Source organism: Rhipicephalus microplus, chromosome 7, assembly GCF_043290135.1.
Source record: "Rhipicephalus microplus isolate Deutch F79 chromosome 7, USDA_Rmic, whole genome shotgun sequence".
NCBI classification, from domain to species: Eukaryota; Metazoa; Arthropoda; class Arachnida; order Ixodida; family Ixodidae; genus Rhipicephalus; species Rhipicephalus microplus.
In genome coordinates, this window is record NC_134706.1 from 85,396,692 (window position 1) to 85,420,919 (window position 24,228).

Consider the following 24,228-nt stretch of genomic DNA (forward strand, 5'->3'; position numbering starts at 1 on the left):
GGAAGACAAGGGTTTTGTACACGGCGTTTATATGGACTCAATTGTGTTTAAACGAAAAAGTTTCGCCGTAATCTTTCTGGCTGGTACATGTCGTCTCTCTCTCTCGCTCTCTTTTCGCTCTTTCTCGGCCGAAAGAAATCAACGCAATGAGCGTGCGCGTCCGAAGCGAGTGAGCGCAGATTGCGTACCGGGTTCGTAATCGTCGTGTTTTCAGCCTCGATTCCCTTGCACTCACCGAGGCAATCCCGTCTCCGGATTTCCTTACGTACACAACGCGCTCTCGAGGAAAGCGTAAAAAAAAAGGGGGCAGCGAGAGGAACGAGAAGCGAAACCAGTGAACGGGCGCCGACTATGTGTAAGCTGGAGAAGAGGAAGGCACTCGCAAAGTTGGCGTTGAGTCGCAGAGAACTGCGCGGCAGATGGGCATCATCGCTTCACGAGCCGATAGCAGACGCCCGAGCCGTCTTGAGCAGACGGATATTCCTCGTGCTGCGCTTGCGTGACCAACTGCGCCGACATGTGGTGAATGTGTGCAGACTCTGTTACGGTATAGTGTGATGTGTGACGCCGCTTTGGCTGGACTGGTATCTTTTTTTCCGATGAGTGCCAGAGCCGTGTTTATCGGAGCAGCTCAGTGGGAGCGGCTCGACCGGCACATCGTCCTCAGTGCACACTGCGCATGCGCGGGCAGTTGGAAGGTGAGAAACGCACATTAAGGGGTGAAGAAGGCGTATTTGTGGTGTCGGTATGTCATTCAACAACAATCGTCATGCATCTCGCGTGGCTTTGCTTGCAATATATCCTCGTCCGCCGCGGTGGATGAGTGGCTAGGGTGCTCGGCTGCTGGCCCGATCCCGGCCGCTGCATTTCGAAGGGGGCGAAACTGTTGAGGTCACTCTACACGTGTGCTGGGTGAAGTCAGTGCTCGTTAAAGGGTGCGAGATGGTCCGAATTTCTGGAGCACTCCACTACGGCGTCTCTCATAATCATATCGCGGTTATGGAACGTAAAGCCCCACATATTATTATAGCCGAGCGCCTGGTACTGAGCTTCTGAGTCACTGATACGCCGGCGTTCCTTTCTAAAGGTTCGTGACATGACGCTCTTGGCAGAAAATAGGCTACTTATTCACACGTGTACTCTAGTCCCGGAAAACACGCGTACTTTATTTAAGCACCAAACTCTCATCAGTTCGGCCACCACAACCCGGCTGATTCGGACATTATCCTCGGAGCTGCACCGAGCTCAAAGGGCCGCAAACAGTGCGCGATGCAGAGGAATCAGGGGCGGCGCCAGCGTGGGGTATGGTGAAAGACTGTAGCCCCCCCCCCCCCCTCGTAAATTCTGCCTCCCGCCCTTTGCTCGCCCTCCCCCAACAGCAAGCACAGTCAAAACACAAGGCTTATGTTCCAATCCTCCGTGCCCCCTGAAGGAACTCATTTGTCGTTGGTGCCCCTCCAGTAAAAAAAAAAAAAAAAAAAAAAAAAAAAAAAAAAAAAAAAAAAAATCTTCACGCCGTCTCTGCAGTGTGCGCGAGGAATAAAAATGGCGTTCGCCGACAATGCGAACAGCCGCGTACTTTCAGGGAGGCGTGGTCAGTAGATCACGTTAATCAGTAGAGAAAACTTCAAGTGGTCTAATTAGATAAATACCACTTCGCATCAATTGGTTTTTCGACCATTTGGATTTTCACACACCATTGGGAACGTACCACTTGGTAAACCGGTCCATGTCCCATTGTTCAACCATTTAGGCAGAACTTAAGGTTAATCGGTTGACCAGTTGATGTAGACTGGGGCCCAATCGGTCATCCAGCTGGAGCTGGTGCCCAAATGGTGAAACAGTTAATGTGAACTGGTGTGAAACTCGTCATCCAGTTAATCGTAAATGGCACCGCTCTTGTGCCAAATAATTATTGGATATATGAATCCCCCCCCCCCAAAAAAAATGAAAGTGCAATCATGTAATAGGAATTCAATCGTTTTCTTGGTCCTTTTGATAATTTGGCATTCGGTTAATTCAGACTCTTTCTCCGCTCCCACCAAAACAGAATTAACACGCGTTTAGTGTTGCATATGTGGCAACTTGTTCGCAGCATGATGACACCTGCAACTTATTTCAAGGGGTCATGCAATGAGTGCTTCTTTGGTGAAGGTCTTTGAACTGTCTACAAAACACCCTATAATTGATAGGGTTTAACGCCCCAAAACCACAATATGATTGCGAGAAACGCCGGTTGGCCCCCTGCGGTTCTTACATGGACCAGGAGTATTTTCGCCTCCATTGGAAGTGCGGCCGGCGCAGCCTGGATTCGATCCCGCGACCTGCGGGTCAGTAGTCGAACACGATAACCACTAGACCGCCAGCCGTGGCGGGTCTGCAACGCGGGCTAGAGTGCTGACTGCATAATCATGACGGAATCAAGCAGATACGCCTAAACTACAGTAAAAAAAAAGTTTTCTGAATATGTAATATTGCATATGTCAAGGAAATCGTGAGGTTCTGGATCGTGCCGAAGCCAAGATATACGTGGCTCATTCGACAAGCCGGCAAGGGAGACTGTGGATTAATTATCGCCTTGAGATCTCTATAATGCGCCTAAATAAACACAGTTCGTATGTATAACAACACAAACACGGCGAACAGGAAAAAAATCTGGAAGTGTGCAGGGCAAAGTGCTGACATGAACGAATAGTTTATTTATTTGGGTTAATTAGCATACTTTTAGGACTATTCTTGGATATCAGACAGGATGTCACCGAAATATCAAAAAAGAGGTATAACATTAAGAGCCTCTACAAGCACGTGTGCCAGTGTGTCATCGACTAGCTTCCATAGCAACGAATCCACCTCCACACACGAAAAGAACAATAAATGTTCATTTTTGTTAGTAAGACCAAAGGAGCGCTTATAAGCCCACTGGGGTGCTATTTTTTTGTAACGTGCTTGTGTTATTATATCTACAAAACCTAGCCTGTCAGTAAACGTTACTGATGTAAATAAGCAAAATTTCGACAGCCTGTATACATAGCAATATTGATTGCTGCCGCAAGACACCACGTACTGGACAAATCACAGTGATACAGTTCAATGCAGTGTATTCACTGCGGAAATATCTCCACAGTGGTATGTGGTGCTACGATTCCGAAGTTGCGGGTTCGATTCTCACAGCGGCACCCGCATGGAGATAGAGGCGGAGAGGAAGCGCGTCAATTTCTGAACTGCAGAGCCGCCTGAGCAGCTTGAATAGGGCCCGTGCAGTCGGTCCCGTACCTCTTTATATTGCTTTATGGGCGTGGAGAATAAGTTAGTCTTGATAACATATAGTTTAGATCAATCTATAGTGTTGTGTGCTCTTGAATTTCGCGCAATACCCCGAACGCAACGTCACACATAAACGTCGTGAAAACTTTCTTTATTCAGCCGTTCGCCTTTCAGGTACTCGACTTCGATCATTTGCAGCGTCAGTAAATTGAGGCCGCAGCAAATGCTTCTTAAAGCCGAAAATGCGCCATACGCGCCACGTTGAGCGCCAAAAACTCGCTAGAGGCTTGCAACGGGAACATCGCCATTCACATTTTCAAACCTTTAAAATTGTAGTTTTTGACAGCTTTAGGTGACATCTATATGTAAAATCATAAACCATGTTTTGATTTTATAATATAAAAAAAAGCGCACATAGTTGTACTTGCGAGCGTAGAGTGCGCGAATGTTTGTTCTCGAACAGATAGAGCGGAGAGAGTGTGGTCCCGCAGTTGCGGTCATTCGGTTGTTGTCCGCGCGTACGTGAATCATGCGCGCTGATTAAGCGTACACGGCGCTGGTATATAGGTGTTCTGTGGCTAGGTCGAGGCGAAACGAAACGGGAGCTGCAGCATCCGGCTACACGCTACAACAGCGGCTCATCGCGAATGTGTCGCCGCTGCGAACGGCAGGCGGAGCACAGGAACGCATTCGCTGCTGCTACGCTGCCCTTCGACGCATCGACAGCGGCGTTGGGTGTGTGCGTGCGTAGCATCGGGGAGCTCGTAGTAATCGGCTGCCAAAGTGGCGGGAGGAGTTCGCCGCGGGCAACTTGAAGAAAAAAAAGCAAGAGGGAGAGACCAGCATGGCCATGGCAACTCCGTCGTTCGGAGCACGGCGGCTACCGACTACCGCATTCGTCGGGCAGTGCCCGCCAAGCTAGCGACCAGCTGACGGCCGAAACCGAAATTCTTCATCGCTACTGCGATCAACTGCGGTACGAGAGGAAGAGAGCGAGAGAAATAGGTTAGGCCTAGTTGGAGATCGCTGCTCGTTCGGGTAGCTGCGGTTCTGTGCGAATTCAAGCCCGGTGTGTTTCCAGGAGTGAGCAAGAGGTGTTGTGTGGCGTTGTCGCTTCAGCGTGTTGCGCGAAAAAGAACGGAAAAAGTGGAAACACCTGAAAGGAGAGACGAAGTGATCAGCAGCTCCGATCGGCTACTACGATCGCGCTGTGCGTGGGGTGTGCTCGTGTGAACGTGAGACTGTAAGCTGTGCGTGTGTATGTCCGCTCCGCTACGGGTGCACGTACGTGCGTGTTTGTGGCGAAACTCGAGCGAAGTGTTCGTTTGCTGCTTCACTGGCAGGCGGTGGTGATATTTGGGACTTGTGGGGGTGAACCTGGACCCTCCCTGAAGTTCTCCGGGTGCCTCGACGCGACGCTTTCCTTTGCACGCGTGTTTCTTGGTGTTAATTTGGAAAAATGAAGCGATTAGGTGAGTGAAATAATGCAGCGATAGCAATCAATCTTTTTTGTTGTTGTTGCCCCGGTCTCGTCGCTGTACTTATAGATTGTGCATTCGTGTCATCTACCGTCTTTTTTCCATGTCGTGTTCTAACCATTATTCCCGGTTCTTCGTAATGCACTAGCTGTAAAGGCGCAGTGTGTGAAATCGTAGCCGATCGTCGTTTGGTAACCGATGCGAGGCGCGGATTCATGTGGAAAAGAACGCCGACTTTGTGACGTTAGTGTTGCCAATCAGTCATTCTAGACGAGATGCTTGACTTTGGCAGAGAACCACTTTTTTCTCTTATTTCTTTTCAGTGCGTGCTTCACAGCATGTGTGCGCCATCTGTAACGCTTTTCAGCGCCTGAGCGTACGAGCGTGAAAAAACAAGAGGTGCTAACTTAGTGGCTGAGTTTAAGTGCATACATGCAAAAACGAGCACTGTAAAACTGTGTAACACAATCTGTCGAACTGGAGCCCGATGTGGCAAACAATGTGCTGATGTCGCTTTGTTATGTCTGCAAAACCGTGACGATTCATCTCCGAATCTAATTTGCTAAATCTGATTAGGGCTCGAGAAGCCATTTGATTTTGAAAGAATGGCTCCATCTTGTAACTTAGAAGTTGGACTTTGCCAGCTACTCTTGGGTGACAGAGCACACTTGTGCTTCGCAATTTTTATTGCCAAAGGAAAAATCTCCGAGAAGTCTTTCTGATGTTCAGCACTTCAAGGAAAGCTAAGCATAAATTGGGCAACATGGCCCGATATGAACGTATGGTTAACATCGGTAGCTTGAAAAATTTGCCATGGCATTGCATGTCTGCTGTTTTTCACACAGTTTGAGATACAGTGGTACTCCGTCGATTTCAGGAGCTATTTCGGGTGAAATTGATGAACACCGGTAGTAGAAGTTTTGTAACAGCTTTTGGTATTGCTGTGCTAGGCTGCGCATAGCAGTTTTTTTTTTTTTTTTCATTTGCAGAGGCATGTACGTATGGCCCGCTGTGAGGAATGTGCACATTCACATTTTAGGGGTGTTGCAAATGCTATAACCTCATGCACAAGTATAAATTGTTACATTATACTTTTTGTCTCAAAAAGGGAGGCTCGCCTTTCATGAATGCATCAGATTAGAATACAAACTAGAATGTGCACACCTGGCGCATAGCCGTTAGTTTTATCCTTGGTGTATGTCATTAAAACTTTATGCAACTTTTATGTTGCATCTTGGGGCATGTGAACAGCTTTGTGGTACTCTATGCACGAGCATCACGTGCATGTTGGGATTTCGTATCGTAGCCTTGAGCTCTAGAGAAGAGCTACTAACTTACTGACTTCAGCTTTTTGCCGTTCTGCTGGTATATACGAAATCCTGTTTAGAGGAACACTTAGGTGCATTCAGAAACATAGAGAAGTTTTTGGAATTATATGCTCTTTTTGTTTTGTCATTAGGTAAAAAAATTAAAATAGTTATGTAAGCACAAGCACCTGTGACCAGAAGCTAGCTGAAAGCCTGATGAACGAAATATCGAACAAATTTTATTGGGCTGCAACATTAAAATGCGTAGTTCTCAATACATGAGCAAATGTAAACACGCATTCAAGATATAAAATACTTAGCATAGATAACATTTCTGCTAACAAAGATGATGCTTTGGATCCCGGTCTCTGACGAAGACTTTGGAGCATGGACAATGTGCAGATGATTTGGCTCCACATTGTTCTGGGTACCAAATTGTTGCATACACAATGCACCCTTTGCGGTCACCTGAGTCCCGCAAGGAGAGTTCGTGTTTCAAAACGTCACACCACGGGGCAATTGTCCGTAGCGGTTTCATGCAGTCGTAAAGGTTCGCGGAGAATGTTTGGCTGTCGGCTGTTTTGCCGATAAGGCTGTGTCAGAGCCACTTCTGTACGCCATATCTCGAGTATGTTATCTGTGTCGACTTTTCATCCTTTTTTTTGTCTCTCCAATTCTGTCGGCTCATACATGGTGAAGTGTCATTGCTTTTTCTCTTCAAATAAGTGACATCCATTGTTGCGTGTAATAGTGGGGACCCGCGTAGCCCTGGAAACAATCACCTAATTAGCTCAAGTTTTGGCAGGATTTTTTTCTTGCACTGTGTCAACATGCGCCAACAGCAACAACCCGGCCATTCGTGTTCGTGTATGTTTTGCCATGATTATTGGGTGGAGATAACATTGTTGCATCATTAGCCCTTTGTGACACGTGTTTTCATTTGAAGACATCACTTATATTTGCTATTTGTGTGCACCGTTGGCAAGGAAATGACCGCGAACACAGAGCTGATAGTAAATCAATCAGTCGTGCTGCCTAAAGTTCCTATAGATCACTTTTGTTTTACATATTTTTCTATACATGATCACTTTAGTGAGAGTAGTGCCATGTTTAACAATAAGTGGGTTAAGGGACGTGACAGCAGGAATTTTTAATAAGGCATGTTTTTATCTTTTTAGGGATGTGAAGTTTGGTTTATAAAGAAATAAAGCTTATTTGGCTGTTCAGTAATTGTATAATTATTTACATTGTAATGGCAAATGATTGCCACGAGGTATGCTACAATTTGTTTCACGCTTTCACTTTCCTTAAATTTCATCTTTGGAGCCTTGGAATCAAATTGTGTAAATTTAACTTTCTAATAAAACATTAAACCATAACGTGCGTCGCAAAGAGTTAAGTTTCGTTTGTCGCAAGCTTTGAGGATAAGCTTGTGTAGAATTACAAAATACACGGGCTCGTGCGACTTCTGAATCAGAGGACACTCCCCACTGCTTGTTGGTACATACACAAAAAGAAGGAAGTTCATTTCTTGAAAACCTCACAGTTTACCTCTAATGGAGTATGGATTTAAACCCTACATTTTGCTACAATAGAAACACTACATGCAAGTACCACAGCCAAGGGTTGCTAGGCTCTTGTACAATGCAATCTGAACGCAGGCAATGTTTTGAGTTCTCATTGTTGTCACGTCAATGGAGATATATGAGCTTCCATTTGCTGCTTGCAAAACCATTGTTACAAGACCAAACAGGGCAACTGTTGTGGTCACTTGCCAGTTAGCCTAGCGAAGGATTGTGTTGGGGGTGTGCTATTTCATCTATATTTTTTAATCTTGTCTATGGCTTTTATTTTATAGCCTCGGTTGTGCATTGTTTGGAAGCACCTCACTAAATTCTCATTTTACTTCAAATGCTGTTCTTTTGTATCTTTTTTATATAGCTGGAAAAAGGACGTTGGGAAAGATCATCATGCCAGAGCCCAACCAGAACCTTCAACAAAGAGTGTAAGATCTGCTTGAATTTATTTTTTATGTTTGTCCTTTCTTAAATGACCTGACCGTTTCACCCTCTCAGGTAAATCCAACCTGTCTATCTGTTTGTAAATTAATTTGGGTGTAGTAGAGTTTTTATTAGTTATCTGTAGGGTGAAAGTGGGGCCGTTGTATACATTGAAATACTGCGAAGTTAGAGCTTCCTATTGGCGATAATCTAAGGTGGCTAGAGCACAGAAGCTTCTGATAAATATTATTCCATCTGTCACCATAGTTTGGATAATACAGATGTTATAGGGTGCACTGCTCATTGCGATCGAGCCCGGTTAGCATCTAATTTCTCAGGAGAGGTTGGCTCTCTTCTGAGACTCATGTAGAGGGGACACTCACAATTATAAAATGCTATCATGATGAAAAGTGACTGCATGTCACTGATACATGTTTTTGTAGCACTATCTATGGGTTCCAGGTGTTGGGTAGAAGCAAATATAAATGGTTAGTCAGTCTGTTTCTGCTTGGCTAGATGACAGCCGGCACTTCTGAAATTGGGGAGGCACGATGAACAAAACTTCGCTTTAAAAATAAAAGAGACACTCGAGATAACATAATGTTTTTTTTTTTTTTTGCAATGGCAATTGACTCCTTATTACAAAAAGCATCATTGCAAAGAGGCACCTGACAAGACGTACAATGTGCGGGGGGAAAATAAAGATGGTGACACTGGCTGGAAGTTTTCCTTGCCAGCTTATCGGGATGTCGTAGATTCTGGCAGTGTCTGCTGCACCTACATAATTCTCCAGCAGGAAGAGTGAACCGCAGTGTGTTCTATGGATCTATTGACCTAACGTAGTAAATTCAAAAAAATTTTACTGAGCTGATGTGGCCAGAAGATGAAAAGGTAGACTAAAATCTATAATGTCACATTGATATTGGGACAAACCTATGGTGGCAAAATTAAGTGTTCAGAGTTAGTTTTGAAAGAATTATTTAGAAGTATTAACTGATGAGTGTTTCAACATTAGTGTCTCTTTAAGGACACGCCCTGTCTACTTAATTATGCCAGAATTGTGTCGAGGCATTTGGCCAGAGCTGTCTTGCTATTAATTTGATTGAACAAGCAGTAAAGAAAAAGAAACCAGGGATTTGCTGCCTCTGCTACATGATGGTAAAACCTCATCAATATACACAGCATACGCTATTTTCCTAAAGGTCAATTGAAGCTGATTCACATAAGAAACAGCTCATCATTTATAGGCACCAGTGCCTCATCTTAAGATTTTCATCACTTCAAGATAAATGTGCAACTTATGCAGTATGCAGAAATCTCTTGTCTCAGTTTTTGCCAAATAGGGTCACATAATTAAAATGTACATTTTTTTATTTGTCAGCAGAAAGAAACATTCAAAGGAGCACTAAAGTTGCACAAATTCGTCAAGATTGATAAATGTTCCTCCGAGAAATATAATGACATTCGTTTCACTATCGTATGTTTATCATTACAGGAGAAAATCAAGGTCAAAGTTTTATTTTTACATTTCATGCCAAAATATTCATGCTGGACCTCGCAGCTTTATAGGTCAATTGTGTTTGGCAACATCGGCCTACCAAAATTTTCTGAAACTTTGTATGCTAAGTCTGTGGTCCCCTTAGAGGACAATGTACATCATTTTTCAAAATCTACGACTTCACGGCGTTTAGCGTTGGAATCTCAAGATGGCGTTGCCACCCACGTTTTCTCTTCATGCTTTTTCTTGCTTACGAAGTATCTTCTCACAGTGGCAGGGATGTCTTCAGGTTTGTGAAATTGCAATCTACTGATTGCAATCTACTTAGTTTATCTCTATAGTGTGCCTTTAAAAATTCAGTAGGCAGCTAGCATGACCTTCATGGACAATGTCCTCTGACAAGACTTTTTGCTGACTTTTTGCTGGTGTTGCGGAGAAAGCTGCTGTTGCGGAGAAAGCACGCAGCTGTAGTGCATACGGTTCGTAGTAGCCATCGGAGGGGACTCAACAATACTATGAGACTTGGCACGACCTTGCTAGATCTGGCACAGGCTGGTGGGAGTGCGTGGGACTTGGCAAGATGCCGTGAGACATTTTCAAGACTGTATGCGTTACGCACGCAGCACCCCTCCACGTAACCTGGACTCCCACGCGAGGCTCGTTGTGGAGGGCCAGGAAATCGAGGTCTCCACGGACGACCTCCAGGTCATCGAGGAGCTCGGGCGAGGCGCCTACGGGGTCGTTGAGAAAATGGTCCATGTACCTAGTGGTACTATCATGGCTGTAAAGGTCAGACTTCTTTCATTGATGTTGATAAGAAAGGACGTTAATCACGACCCACGGAGCAGTAAATGGGATATGATGGCTTGCTTATTGATTTAATCTCATTGAAGAAGGGGCCACTCTACACAGCAATGGATGCATGTGTGTTAGTTGGTCTCAAGATACAAGGCATTACCTATTTGGTGAAGTGAGCCCTGTGCTCTTTGTTTTGAGGCACGTATAATAAAGAAATACTATTCACTGACTAGTAATCTCGTATTAGTCATATGAAGGTGAAACCTTGTTATGCATAATTAAGCTGTGTCCTGAATAAAAATTATTTTGTCGCAATAATTGTGAAACTGTATTGTCAATGAGAAAAACTTTATGTTTGCTTTGTTCTCCCTGTTAATTTGTCTATCCATGTTCATGAGGCTTTACTGTAATTCTAATGTATGATTTGCAGGTTCTTGGTAAATGTTTGTTCAAGAGAGTTGCTTTTTGGGCAAGTGGGTGCACAATTACACTCGAGAGAAGCCACTAAATCATGTAAATAGGAAAATATGAGTAAGCCACTTCTATGTCACGGTCTCTGCTTTCTGCCTCTTAGTTATTCCAGAAAACTCTAACAACATGTGAGGATGAAGTGCATAATAGATGCCTACACTATTTCTAAGTTAAAGTGGCATTCTTTGAGTGTGAATGTTCGTACTTTATGACTTGACAATGTTTGCACAGGACACATCTTTATTTGTTTAGGCTGTGGGTTCTTTTGACTCTTTGTAAATGTTTCTTGATAATGTAATATGCAAACTTTATATTGATTGCTTGACCAATGTCTACTTTGTAGTCATAGTATCTTTTTCCATTGATGGCTTATACAATGCCATTGTTCTCAACTTCTTAACCTCATTCTGTCTGCTGGGGTGTTCCAGAGGATAACTTTCACAGAGTGCAACCAGGAGCAGAAGCGCCTGCTGATGGACCTCGACGTCTCCATGCGCACCAGTGACTACCCCAACACAGTACAGTTCTACGGGGCGCTGTTTCGAGAGGTGGGCATTTTCCCGACTGTAGTAGTAGGAATAGAACCTGGGATGCTACGCTCAGATTCAGAATGCCGTAAGCTATTGAGCTTCATACTGTAAAAGTGAGGGTGCAATCTGGTGCTGTAATTGTTTGATCGCCATGGCAATGATGGGAACTAAGGCTTCAGGTCGGGATTAATCAGTTTGAGTTTTGCTCCGTGCACATAATCCTGTCACAATGTGTACAGTGTTGATCTCCAGTGTGGTAGCGGGGTGCAATGCAAACTCTTTACCGTGGACACTTGATTCACCGCTGCAGGTTGTTGTAGTACGTTGCTACAAACAGTTCTTTAACAGACGCCATCCGCGCAATAATGTGAGACAATTCCATTGTGTTCCTTACCCACATTTAGAACTCTACGATTGCTCTAAGTCTTTTGGGCCATGCCCACTTTTCCTGTTTTGTTTGCTGAAGGGTGCACGAAAGGGCAAGAAAATGCTTGTTTGTTAAAATGGCAAACAAAATTGAAAGTTTTTGAGAAGGCTAGAACAAAACGGAAAATTGGCTGCCCAACAATTTGTCTGGTTCTGTGTGGTTGTAGCTGGCAGCAAGAATGATTTTATTAGTCTATGATTAGATTTTGCCTAGCCGTATTCTGGCCCGTCAAGATGTCTCGCTTTTTTCAGAATGACGTTCACTTTATTGTTGTAACGTTTCGGAATGAGGGTGTTGGCAGCTATATTCCACACATTTTCAAGTTTGTTTCTCATTGTTCATCATAATCTGTGTGCGTTTGGGGTTTGTGATTTCCATATCACAGGCTTACCTATTTTTGTTCGCTGCTTGTTTGACAAGAAGAGTGAGAGCATACCAGCAAAAATTTAAGGCAATACGTTTTAGTGGCATTTTGTGCACTCAGATTTTCTAAAATAGGGCTACGTAGAGAACACTTTTGTTCACCGAAATTCTTGAAAAAAAAAAAAGGAACCACCATCTTTCAGACAGTGTTGTCATTGCTTTGCAGCCTGGTATTGTGAGCATGCATTCTTCTTCACTAGTGGCACCTTTTCATGTGGCACTTGTGGAAGTTTAGGTAGCCAGGATTTGCTGCTGCTGTGCCAATTGAAGTTGTGAATGTCCTGCACTCTTTGCCGACTTGTTGTTTTTTGCAATGATCAGCTTCATTTCCAGCAATGCTGATCATTGGTGAAATTCACGTTTACTAATGCAACAACAGACACTCGTATCATGCATAAGGAACCAAATGCTAAGGCATTGTTCGTTTTTGTATCATGTGTGTGACATACTTGTGGAATACACTTGAACCTCATTACAATAAATCACGCCTGCCACGAAAGAGCTGTGAACCATTTGTACCATATAGTACCGCTGCCCGTGGTGAGATTACGGAAGATGAACAAAAAGATGGTTGCACGAAGTGGCGGTGAGGCTAGGCCTCCCCGTTCCTACGTGGGAGCGGCCTGCAACGTTGCTCTAAAGAAGTAGCGTTTCTCAGGACCCAATAAAGTTCTTTGTCTGTCTGTTGGCACAAAGTTCAATCAAGAGTGGTTCTCACAGTATGAAACGATGCTTATGTGTACGATGATGTCACTACAGGGTGATGTATGGATCTGTATGGAGGTGATGGACGTGTCACTGGACAAGTTCTACCACAAGGTGTTCAGCAAAGGAAAGACCATCCCAGAGAGCATTCTGGGGACTATTGCCTTTTCGGTGAGTAGTCATGTCTCGCTAGGTGTCGTGGTGGTGGCTGTACGACTGCAGCCCTGGATGCAGACACCTCACGGTTTGTTTTCCATCGACAGTGATTATTGCTTGCATGAAAGCCGCAACAGTGGTTGTATCAGCCTATTTTAGGAGCGGTAGCTGTGATAAGCTTGCGGCCAGTACATATTTGCTGAGTGCATGCATGTGTGCTGCGTACGGAGATATGTGGAGTGGATGTATGGACCTGAATGTGCCCAAAGTCCACCTATGGTCACTGTATTGTTTTGGCAGGCTCACCTCGGAAAATTCTAGAAAGTGTGACTACTGTAATATCTGCAGCGCTCTTTTCTGTCCTTGTTTATTGATTCCCTAGTTATCCTGCAACTGCTTCTAGGTTGCGCTCTTCGTATATTCAACTCTTTTAAATGTTTGCTCTCGTCATTGCCGTCCAGGTGGTGAGTGCCCTGCACTACCTCCAGAGCCAACTGCACGTGATCCACCGGGACGTGAAACCGTCCAATATCCTGCTGAACCGGCGTGGAGAGGTGAAGATGTGCGATTTCGGCATTTCCGGCTACCTGGTCGACTCGGTGGCCAAGACGGTCAACGCCGGCTGCAAGCCATACATGGCCGTGAGTGACTTGCCTGCCCATTTAAACGTGCCGTTGCCTCTGCAACATTCTTGGTGCCAGCAAGTGTGCAGTCGGTTGTTGAAGGCCTTTTTTTAGTCGCTGCATTTATCCTCAATACTGTAGGAGCTTTGGCTGATTGATGTTGCATAGCTTCTATTTTGAAGACACAATGATTTAAAAGAATGAATCAGTTTATATTGATAAATTGTGCTCTGATTACTCTGATGTAATTCATTTCACCATTACAGATTCGTTGATAGAGGAGTAAATGAAGATCAAAGTGTCATTTTTAAATATTGTGCCAAAAGCTGCACGTTTCATGCCATGCTTTTCAAAGTGTATTTCTCGTTTTTTGGAAATATTGGCTCAGTGAAATTTTTGGAAACTTGATATGTTTAAGTTCTGGCCCGCTCATCACAATGCACTTAATTATTACTGATTAGGAACTACATAAGTCCTAGCATGCGCGGTCAAAATGAACACCGTCACGGTGATTGTTGTAAGAATTTCATGGTGGCATCACCTTGCACATTTTCTCTTGTAACATTTTCTATCATGCCAAAGGTCTTTTAGCAGCAATCATAGTGATCTTTATATTTTTAGAGAGTAATATACTAATATGAGACAAATTGTTTTTATTTCTAACACCCCTTTAAAAAAGTATAACCTAGACTATTTGTGTGTGTGTCGATGCGGTACAAGTTTCAGTGGCAGCTACAGTTTATTGTCAGAAATGGATGATTTGAGGTAAACTGCTCTTTGCTCCTAAGCTTCGCCGCAGCAATTTTGCAGCACTTGTAGCACAAAACACATGTTGTCTATGTGGGTCGATACAGGCCTCAAATCTTGTGCTGCAGGATCTCAAATCTTGTGCTGCAGTCAAGCCTGCATATATTGAACCCACGTACAATGGCTCATTAGGTACATCTAGCCGTTTTAAGATCTACCAAAAATATTTTCAAGATCTTGTATATTGAAATACCTACATATAGGACTTGATTGTGATCTGCATCAAGTGTGGTACATTCGCCAACCGATTTTTCAAACTCCGAAAATTTGGACTTGTTTGATATTTTGGACTTAAAAAGTGTACAATCAGGGTACCCATAGGGCTAACGCATTTTTTCGACATATTTTTCGGACAAATGAGACCCTAAAAGTTGGATTTTTGGGACTAAATCGCTTGTTTTGAGCCGCGCCATGGAATATTTCGGACGCCGCCATGTTGGATCTTCCGCCGGCTGACTAAGCTTAGTGGTTTAATTTTAAAATGGCTTTTCTGCCTCCGAGATTGGAAAGCGAACGTCATATTTCAAGTTTCGGAGGCCGTGTCTACTTTAGAAAACGCAGCACGGGACCATTTTTTCGTCTTCGGTCAGCCATAGTGGTCAGCACTGTCATCATAGCACCGTACAGGGAAAGGCGGAGCTGCGAAGTGGTGAAGTGAATGGATGGTTGTAGTATGGTTCCTAGAATAGTGAATGTGCCCGCCACGATGACATTTTTCGCTCGTGCGTACGATGACAATTTCATGCGCAGAGCCCATAGATGAAGAAATTCTTCGCCTGGTTATGCTGCAGCTGGAGAGCGGTTTGGATGATGATGATGATGATCGCCCGCAGCCATTGGCGGGGGAGATTCCCACCACGGTGACATTTTTGTCAAGCATTTACGGTGACAATATCACCTTGGCGCAATTACGGGAGAACCGAATTGCTTCCAAGCGTAGTATGAGGCAGGGCAGAATCATGGACTTTTTTAAGCCTCCCTGATGCAATAAAGTTCATATTTCTGACAAAAACGAATTTGTCGGACTGTTCGATTTTTCGAACTTTTTTTCAGTCCCCGCCAGGTCCGATAAATCGGTCGGCGACTGTATATCCATGTTTGACTGTACACATTTTTAGAGCAAGTATCCAAATAAGCAAACGGGTTCTATTTTTTTGTGTCTGAAATATCAGTCAGCCTTGTGCATTTCACCTTGCAGACGGCATGCCTAAGTCACGGCGAAACACTTATGTTTGCGTTTTTTACTGTAGTTATTTTTCCTCAAGCGTCAGTTAAGATTTCAGCATCTGTGTGCTTACTACGGTGTCTTGAATCTGTGCAGCCCGAACGGATCAACCCAGAGCGCTCGGACATGGGCTATGACGTCAAGTCCGACGTTTGGAGCTTGGGCATTACCATGGTGAGGGCTGGCGTAGTGCAGCCATTGTTTTTGTGCGAATTTGTGCGAAAGTTGTCTGTGCGAATTTCTTGTTGGTACAGAGAGATGCAGCGCTGTTCTATTATGAGTGAGAGACAAATGTTATGGAGAGGGAATCGTGTGGAGGTTAATTGCAGATGCATCCTGGACGTAAAGAAGAGGAATGGGAAACGTCAGGGTGAATCGGTGTGCACATAACTGGTGATGAACAAGTCCTTGTAGTCGGGATAGCCAGCAGAAACGGAACACACTGCGAGAATAGGAAAGACGGCTTGTCAGTTAATAGTCTGTGCTTAAATTTGCAATGTGCACTAAGGATGATCCAATTGATGTGCATTCACATTTATTGATTTTACAATATTAATAGTAATACTCGAGGCTTTATGGGCCAAAGGCACAATATTACGTGCATGCGAATATTCAAACTTATTAATAATTTTTAATAGTGCTTTTCATTTGATATACACTGGTTTTTTACTATTCACAGTGCAATCTCTGTTGTAAAAGTAATGGACATTTTCATGGGAAAAGAAGATTTATCAAAAGAACCAATACAAATGGTTAAAGTTCTTCAGAATACTCTCCTGCTGCATTAACAGACTTGCAAAAACGTGTCTGTGATACCTGGAAGGCACCCTAGAAATCCTCAGCTGGAATGTCTGTCGGGAACCTTCCAACATTCTCTTGGATTTTGTCACGCTTTCCCGAACGCTTTCCTTAAGTAAGAAAAGAAAAACAATGTGGTGCAGACAGTCATGTGCGGGCCGCAAGCGAGAGCCTCGCGGGCTGCATGCCGCCGTGCATTTGAGAGCCCAGCTATTCACGACTGTGTCAAGAGGGTACGCAGTTTCGTCTACAGCTGTCGTGGCAAACACGATAACCAAAGTTACGAAAGTGCGTGCGCTGGCCACACGTGTACTTTTGAAGCTCCAGCATGTTGCTCTCGGTTTTCGCTCAACAGTTTCAGTACCAAAGTTCGTATTACCATGATGAAAAAAAGTGTTCCGAACATCCGAACTTCGGCCCAGTGGACACAGCAGAGTGCGGTTGGGGAATCTCACGAATTTGTGTCTGCCAGTCTCGTGTCACTGACGTTCTGTGGTACAGTTTACATGCACCCTTTCTACGTTCATTCACCTTACAATGTGATGGTTCGTAAAAAGCCTGAATCGATTTGGGTTGGATTTTTGTTAGTGTGGCCAGATCCCGCACAGAAATTTCGATTTGCGGGAGATTTTCCTCACAACCATATAATCGTAAAAAATGGTCAAAAATTAGGAGCTTCCCGGATAATCCGAGAGGCTTGACTGCGCTGTGCACTGGGTCATATACTGCACTGCTGCCGAAAACCCGCAGGCTTCCACTAAGCCAGACCAAATGCCAGAATCGGGTTTTAAGAAAACTAACTTTATACAATCTAGAGAGCACTTTTTCGGATTTCGGCAGTGCCGAAACAATTTGTGACGGGCAGCATCTCATGACAGGCCCATAGCCAGGGGTAAAAGTGACTCTAGCCCGCCCCCTACCTTGATATTCGTACTGAGGGGGTTGTTTTACCGAGAATAATTAATGAAGACAGGGTTTTTTTTGTTTCCAATGCATTCAACAAGTGAACTCGCCCCCCCTCCCCCCCCAAATATTTCTGGCTATGGGCCTGCCATATAAACTGGATCTCGAGTAGCAGGCACTGCACCTGCTTAAAGGGGCGCTGCAGCACTTTCTGAGCATGGTCAGAAAACGCTGCCGATAATATAGCACAGCACACGGCCTGGAATTCACAATAAGTTATCAAAGTCAGCTAAATATTGCTTTCTTTTCTCTTGAAAAATCACGTTACATGCCCATAAACCACACGTCAATGACACATCTATCAGCCATTGGCGGATTTGAACATGGCGCGCTCGCTCGTTTCAGTGATCGCTGCAGGAGGACGCTACTTGTCCACGCGTGCACGCACAATTACACTGAAAAACGGGCGGATTCTTAAAATTTTTTTGTGGCATTGAATTTGTGAGGCAATAAGCTCTTCCAGGGAATTCATTTCATGGTTACTTGAGAGAGTGTTTCAGGGAGAGAGTATTTTGAAGAATTTAGCCATTTGTGCAGGTTCCATTATTTTATTTATTTATTTACAGGATTTCTGCTGGCTTCAAAGTGAAGCCATAAGCAGGAGTGGGTAACATATAATTATAGCACGCTGAACATTTTCACAATATATTACGCACAGAGTGTGTCGCGGACACACAGGTTTTAACGCGGTAAAAAGAAAAATATACAGTGCATGACATGCAATTGTGCATAGTATAATACCTATATAAGTGCGTACTAACATCACTTGTGTACTAACAACGCAACGTCGCAAAACAAAGAGTACAATAATGGCAGGAAGACATGCTATAAGTTTTTTAGCTCCGATAAGAATGACGCCACTGTCGCCGCCTCCACAATCCCACCAGGGAGGCGATTCCACTCGCGTAAAGTTCGTGGGAAAAAAGAGCCCATGTACAAGTTCGTTCTGCAAGAAAATTCCTGTAATTGTTTTGAGTTATCCGCCCGCAAGGGTCGTCGCACAACTTTTTCTATATATGCACTTGAATCAATGCCAAGCTTATCGTGGTAGAGCAGATACATATATTTTAGTCTTTCGCGATATCGCCGCAAATGTAAAGCTTCCAAGTTCACTGTCTGAAGCAAAGCAGTGACTGACGTAAGGGGATTGTATGAGCGAAAGATAAATCGAGCAGATTTTCTTTCTAGGTTTTCTAGTTTATCAATATTTTTCTTTGTGTATGGGTCCCAGACCACGCAGGCATATTCCAAAAGGGGACGAATGTAGGTTTTATATGCTAATAGTTTTATATCTTGCGTTGACTGTCATAACGATCTTCTAAAATATCCAAGCTTTCTCATGGCTTTCTTTTCTAGAAAAGTGATATGTTCATTCCTCCGGAGTTCTGAAGTGATTATTAAACCTAAGTATTTATAGCGATTTACAGCACTAAGAGAGCGACCATTTATTGAATACTGGAAAGTAAGTGGTGCCTTCTTTCTTGAAATTGTCATTGAGACGGTTTTTGTAGTATTGATGCTCATCTGCCATTTTTCACACCAAATATGCAGTTTGTCCAGGGCACTACTTAATAATGCCTGGTTGGCAGGTGTGTTTACTTCCTGATAAAGGATGCAATCGTCCGCGAACAGTTTGATTTTGACAGGTATATCGTTTACGTTATCTTATATATAAAAATTAAAAAGAATAGTGGCCCGAGAACCGACCCTTGGGGAATGCCTGATTGCACGGGCGCCGGGCGTGAACACGAGCCGCCAACTGATTTGCATTGACTCCTAGACGATAAGTATGACTCTATCCATGAGAGAAGCGAGTTATTTTGTAATATGGGTTTTAATTTTAACAAAAGCTTATGGTGCAAGACGCGATCAAACGCCTTCTGGAAGTCCAAAAAGTTATATCGATTTGACTCTGTTTATCTAAGGCTGAGGCAAACTCGTGTATTGTTTCAAGGAGTTGGGTAACCGTCGACATTTCCTTACAGAAACCATGTTGGCGGCAATCAATCAATTTATTTTGTTGCAGAAAGTTTGACAAGTGCGTAAAAATAATATGTTCTAGCTATTTTGAGCAGGTACACAGTAAAGATATTGGTCTGTATGACGTAATTAGTGAAGGATCTTCCGCCTTAGGGATAGCAACAACCTTCACGCGCTTCCAATCTCTCGGGAGTTCTGCAGTGGACAATGTTTTTTTGAATATAATAGATAAATACTTCGAACACCATTCTGCATACGTTACTAGAAATGCGTTCGGTATGCAATCAATTCCTGGTGATTTCTTTATATTGATTTTAAGCAGCAGTGATAAGACACCCTCTTCAGTTATCATTAAGTCGGAAATTTTGGGTACGTCCTGAGAAATCGCAAAATTTGGTTGTTTCCCATCGTCATTTGTGTAGACTGAACAGAAGAACTTGTTAAACGATGACGCAAGGAGTGATTCATCAGTTACCAATTCTCCATCAACGAGGATTTTATATGCCTGTTGCTTCCTAGGTGACAAGTGTCGCCAGAACTTCGCAGGAGCAGAAAGCAAGAAGTTTTTCAAAGATATGTTGAAAAAGTACCGTAATTACTCGAATCTAACGCGCACCTTTTTTCCGGTTAAGCGAGTTCATAAATCGCATGCGCGTTAGAATCGAGTACGAACAAAAAATTACGGTCAATCTATTGCCATCGCAAATCCAAAATGGCCGCCCCCTACGTGCGTCGGCATGCTGCGTCGGCTATTTCTGCCTATGTGTTTACCATGTGCGGCACTTCGTACGTGTGCTGAGGAGTTCGTCATCTAGTAGTGCATTAGCATCGACGACGTGAAAGGGCCGACTCCAAAAACTCAAGTGCACCACGATGCCGCTTTTAAAAGAAAAGTCATCGCGTGTGCAGAAACGGACGGAAGTCGGGCCGCATCGCGGTCGTTCCCGAAACGTGCGTGCGGGACCGGCGGAAACAAAAGCAGAAGATTGTCGACAGCAAAGCTTCACGCAAAGGCTTCAGTGAACCACAGCAGGGTCGGTCTCCGCACATCAAAGAGCTGCTCGGCGAGTATGTGCTTGAGCAGCGAGTCGCACAGCGACCCGTGACGACAGAACTGCTCCAAGTGCGGGCTATGCTATTAGTCTTAGAAAAAAGTCTAATGCCGAGCCAGTTTAAAGCGAGCAGGTGCTGGCTAATTAACTATATGAAGAGGAAAGGCTCTTCCCTTCGAAGGGGAACATGCATATGCGAAAACTTTTGCGGAGAAGTACGATGAAAAGCTTTACAGTTTTCAAAGGTTCGTCCTAAACTTGCGGCGCAACAACGGCTACCTGCTTGGGCAAATCTGGAATGCCGATCAGACGCCTCTTTACTTCGACATGCCTGGCACCACAACTGTCGAGAAGAAGGGGGCAAAGCAAGTTCGCGTGCTGACATCGGTCCACGGTAAAACTACAGTGACGGCAATGCTCTGTTACACGTCAGATGGGCACAAGCTTCGCCCGTACCTCATATTTAGATGGAAGACAATCCCGAAAGGAATCGTTTTTTCGAGTGGTGTGATCGTGCGGGTCAGCGAAAAAAAATGGGTGCGCGTTGCAATCGATGTCTTACGTTTTTTTGTTTTTTTTCGCGGTGGAAATCGGGTGCGCGTTACAATCGAGGCCGCGGTAGAATCGAGTAAATACGGTAGTCTTTTGCCTTCTTTATGGTTTCATTTAACTGCAAACGCATATTAGAAAATTTTGATACATGAGAAGATGACGGGTTCTGGCGCAGTATTTTGCGCATCTTCTTTAGTTTGCGTCCCGCTCGCACTACTTCCCTTGTCGTCCAAGGGCGAGCCGATTGCGTTCTGATAATCTTTGAGGGGACACGACTTGAGACGAATTTCATAACAAGATTCTTGAAGAAACCCCACCAATCTTCGACAGAGCAACTACTTGATTCATACATATCACCGAAATCAGCAAACGATATATTTAACAGGTCAAGAACGGCGACGTCATCAGCACGAGTGAAATTTGGCTCTACGCGTTTTTCCTTCACTTCTTTCCTTACGTGGAGTGGAATGCTTGAAGATAACAATCGATGGTCGGATACACCGTCATAGACGCACAAAGCAGGATTTCGACGAAGGATTCTGTCACTCACAAGAAAAAGATCCAAAATAGATTGTGCGTTACTTTGAACACGGGTGGGTTGTTTTACTAGCTGTGTTAAGTCATGAAAAAGAACAATGTCGACCAAGGGCTCAGCAGCACTAGAAAGCGGTTCCGGGAAGTCCGCGTCCCAATTAACTTGAGGAATATTAAAATCGCCAGCTAACAATATATTAGAAGTGCTTGTGTTGCAAGAACAAAGAAAATCATTAATACCATCAAAAAACGCCTTCTCGGCGTACGGAAGGTGGTAAAATGCACCCACAACCAGGTTCATTTCCTCAAGGTGTATTTTAATAATGACACCTTCAATACCGTCTCTATCGGAAAGCCTAGTCACATGGAGGTAGTTTTTAAACAGGATGGCCACACCACCACCACGAGATGGTCTGTCTTTCCTATAAATGCCACATCCTGGGGGCGCTATTTCGTCGTCCTTAATATCTGAATGTAGCCAGGTTTCTGTTATTACGATCAGATGGGGTGCATGCGCTATTGTGATACTTTCCAGGTCATCAAGTTTATTATGCTGCGGGCGTTAAACTGAATGCAGCGAAGTGAATTGCCTGATTGTGCTTCGGTTCACTGCTGAGATTCCTTAACGACATTACCTGGAAGTGGCACTCATTCGTTACGGTCTGCATCCCAAACGAGCAGAACACTGTTAACTCGGATTTTGTCGTAGATTAATTTCACCTTTTCGCCTGCCCTTCGATTTTCCGCCGTGCTTTCCCAAACTTTTCTTCTTTTATGTCGTTTAGCTTCCGAGAAGTCGTCAGAAATCGAAAAACCTGTACCCTTTAGTTTGAAGCAATTTTTAAGCACAGCAACCTTGTCACGGTAATCAATAAACTTTAGAATTATAGGGCGAGGCTTACGTAGTTGTTTGCGCCCAATTCTGTGAATTCTTTCCGCAGACGACACTTGTATTTCCAGGATATCGGTAAACACACCCTTCAACACACTTTCGCTGAGTTCATCGAAACTTTCATTAGTTGTTTCCGGTATACCGAAGACAATCAAGTTGTTCTGCCTATTTCTATCTTCAAGATCAGCTAGCTTGCTTTCCAAGCTTATGACCCTTTTTTCCAACTTATACGCCATTGTTTTCACCTCATTTACAGCCGTAGCAACTTCTTCCCCTTTTTTTTAACTTCAGCTCAATGCCATCCAGCCTTTCCCGAATGCTTTTCTGACCATCCAAAAGCTCAGCAAGCAACTTTTGAACGTCAGGGCCGGGATTCGGTTCGACGTCGCCACACAACGAAAGCAAAGAGAGAAGCATTTTGCGTACACTAGAACAGATTCTGCTTAAGCTACATGGGCATGTCAGCTGGACAAAGAAAGGGTCATCACATTTGACAGATGAAACATCACTAACCTGCATGAAGAAAATAAACGGATTTGACATGATGTCGACGCGAGGTCAGCCGACATGCCCACTGTTAATATGTTATTCCCAGAAAATGCACATTATTTTTATAACAGACCTCATACTTTGAATAGTAATATACCAGTGCAAATAAAATAAAAAGCCTATGAGAAAAGTACAGTCGACTCCTCCTAAACGAAACTCAAAAGGGAGCCATAAAACTGTTCCATTATCGGAAGTTTCATTTAAGCAAAGTACACTAATTTAGTGAAATAAGACCTTCATCTAAAATGCGCAAACCCCACCTTACTCACGAGGATGAGTAGGAGAAAAAAAAAGAGTGAAGAGTGGTTTGTTTGGCAAGCTTGAGTTGTTTTTTCATAAGGTACGCACCCATGCCTGACAAACTAGCTAGAAATTCTGGACAAGTCTCATGCTCAAAATAGCGCTGCAAAAGTTCAACAGCCTCTTTAGCTGATCGGCCTGGTGGCACGACTGCGCAGGCAGTATTGTCGTCACATTCATAGCTGGAATATTGATGTTCATCTTGCACTTTGGCAATCATTTCCTTGACAGTTTCTTCATGACAGGCACGAACATTTTCATCAATTGATTCGTAGTCCTGCAGCGTGAAAGGGGCAGAGGGCACGACCTGACTGAATACTGTCTCAATGTCTGCATCAGCAGGGCTTTCTTCTTCATCAAGTATTGCTTTCTTGCGCTTGAAAGCCAGCATGTTGAAAGCATCTGTGTATTGTTGCCTTCACTTGCTCCCAGGCACAAGCCAAAATGTGGATGGCTGCCAATAAATCTATGCTGTAGAATTTCTGGCTGCTTGCTATAGGCAGCATTTGATGGAGCAATTGTCTGTAGTAATGAACTTAATGTTCTGAATAACCCCTTGATCCATCGGCTGGAACACTGCCGTTGCATTGACTGGCAAGAACTCCAGAGTGATAACTTGGAGGCCTTGAACTTGACCGTGGGCTGGGCAATTATCCACGATGAAGACAACCTTCCTGCCTTTCCTCGTAAATCTAGCGTCTTACTACCGGAGCCAGTTTTGGAAATTGGCCATGGTCATCTACGCTGTTCAGATCCCATGGTACGGAACAGGAAGGTGTCGAACGCCTTTAACACAACGTGGGTGCCTTGATTTTTCTATTATCAACAGCTTTAATTTCGCATCTCCTGCCATGTTTGCACCCACAAGCACAGTGATGCAATCTTTAATGCGTTTT

At 44.0% G+C, this 24,228-nt stretch overlaps 1 protein-coding gene across 3 annotated transcripts in view; it reads left to right on the forward strand.

The window, feature by feature from the left end:
- Positions 1-308: 308 nt before the first annotated feature.
- The window catches only part of lic (dual specificity mitogen-activated protein kinase kinase lic), a 29,146-nt gene continuing 5,226 nt past the window's right edge, over positions 309-24,228 (forward strand). The window contains exons 1-7 of one of the 3 annotated variants that reach the window (XM_075869406.1): positions 309-698; positions 7,991-8,054; positions 10,171-10,336; positions 11,245-11,364; positions 12,956-13,072; positions 13,519-13,698; positions 15,809-15,886. In XM_075869406.1, coding sequence (XP_075725521.1) covers positions 680-698; positions 7,991-8,054; positions 10,171-10,336; positions 11,245-11,364; positions 12,956-13,072; positions 13,519-13,698; positions 15,809-15,886 — 744 coding nt within the window. In that variant the 5' untranslated portion in view covers positions 309-679. The other 2 variants (XM_037431434.2, XM_075869409.1) reach the window with 2 other exon arrangements.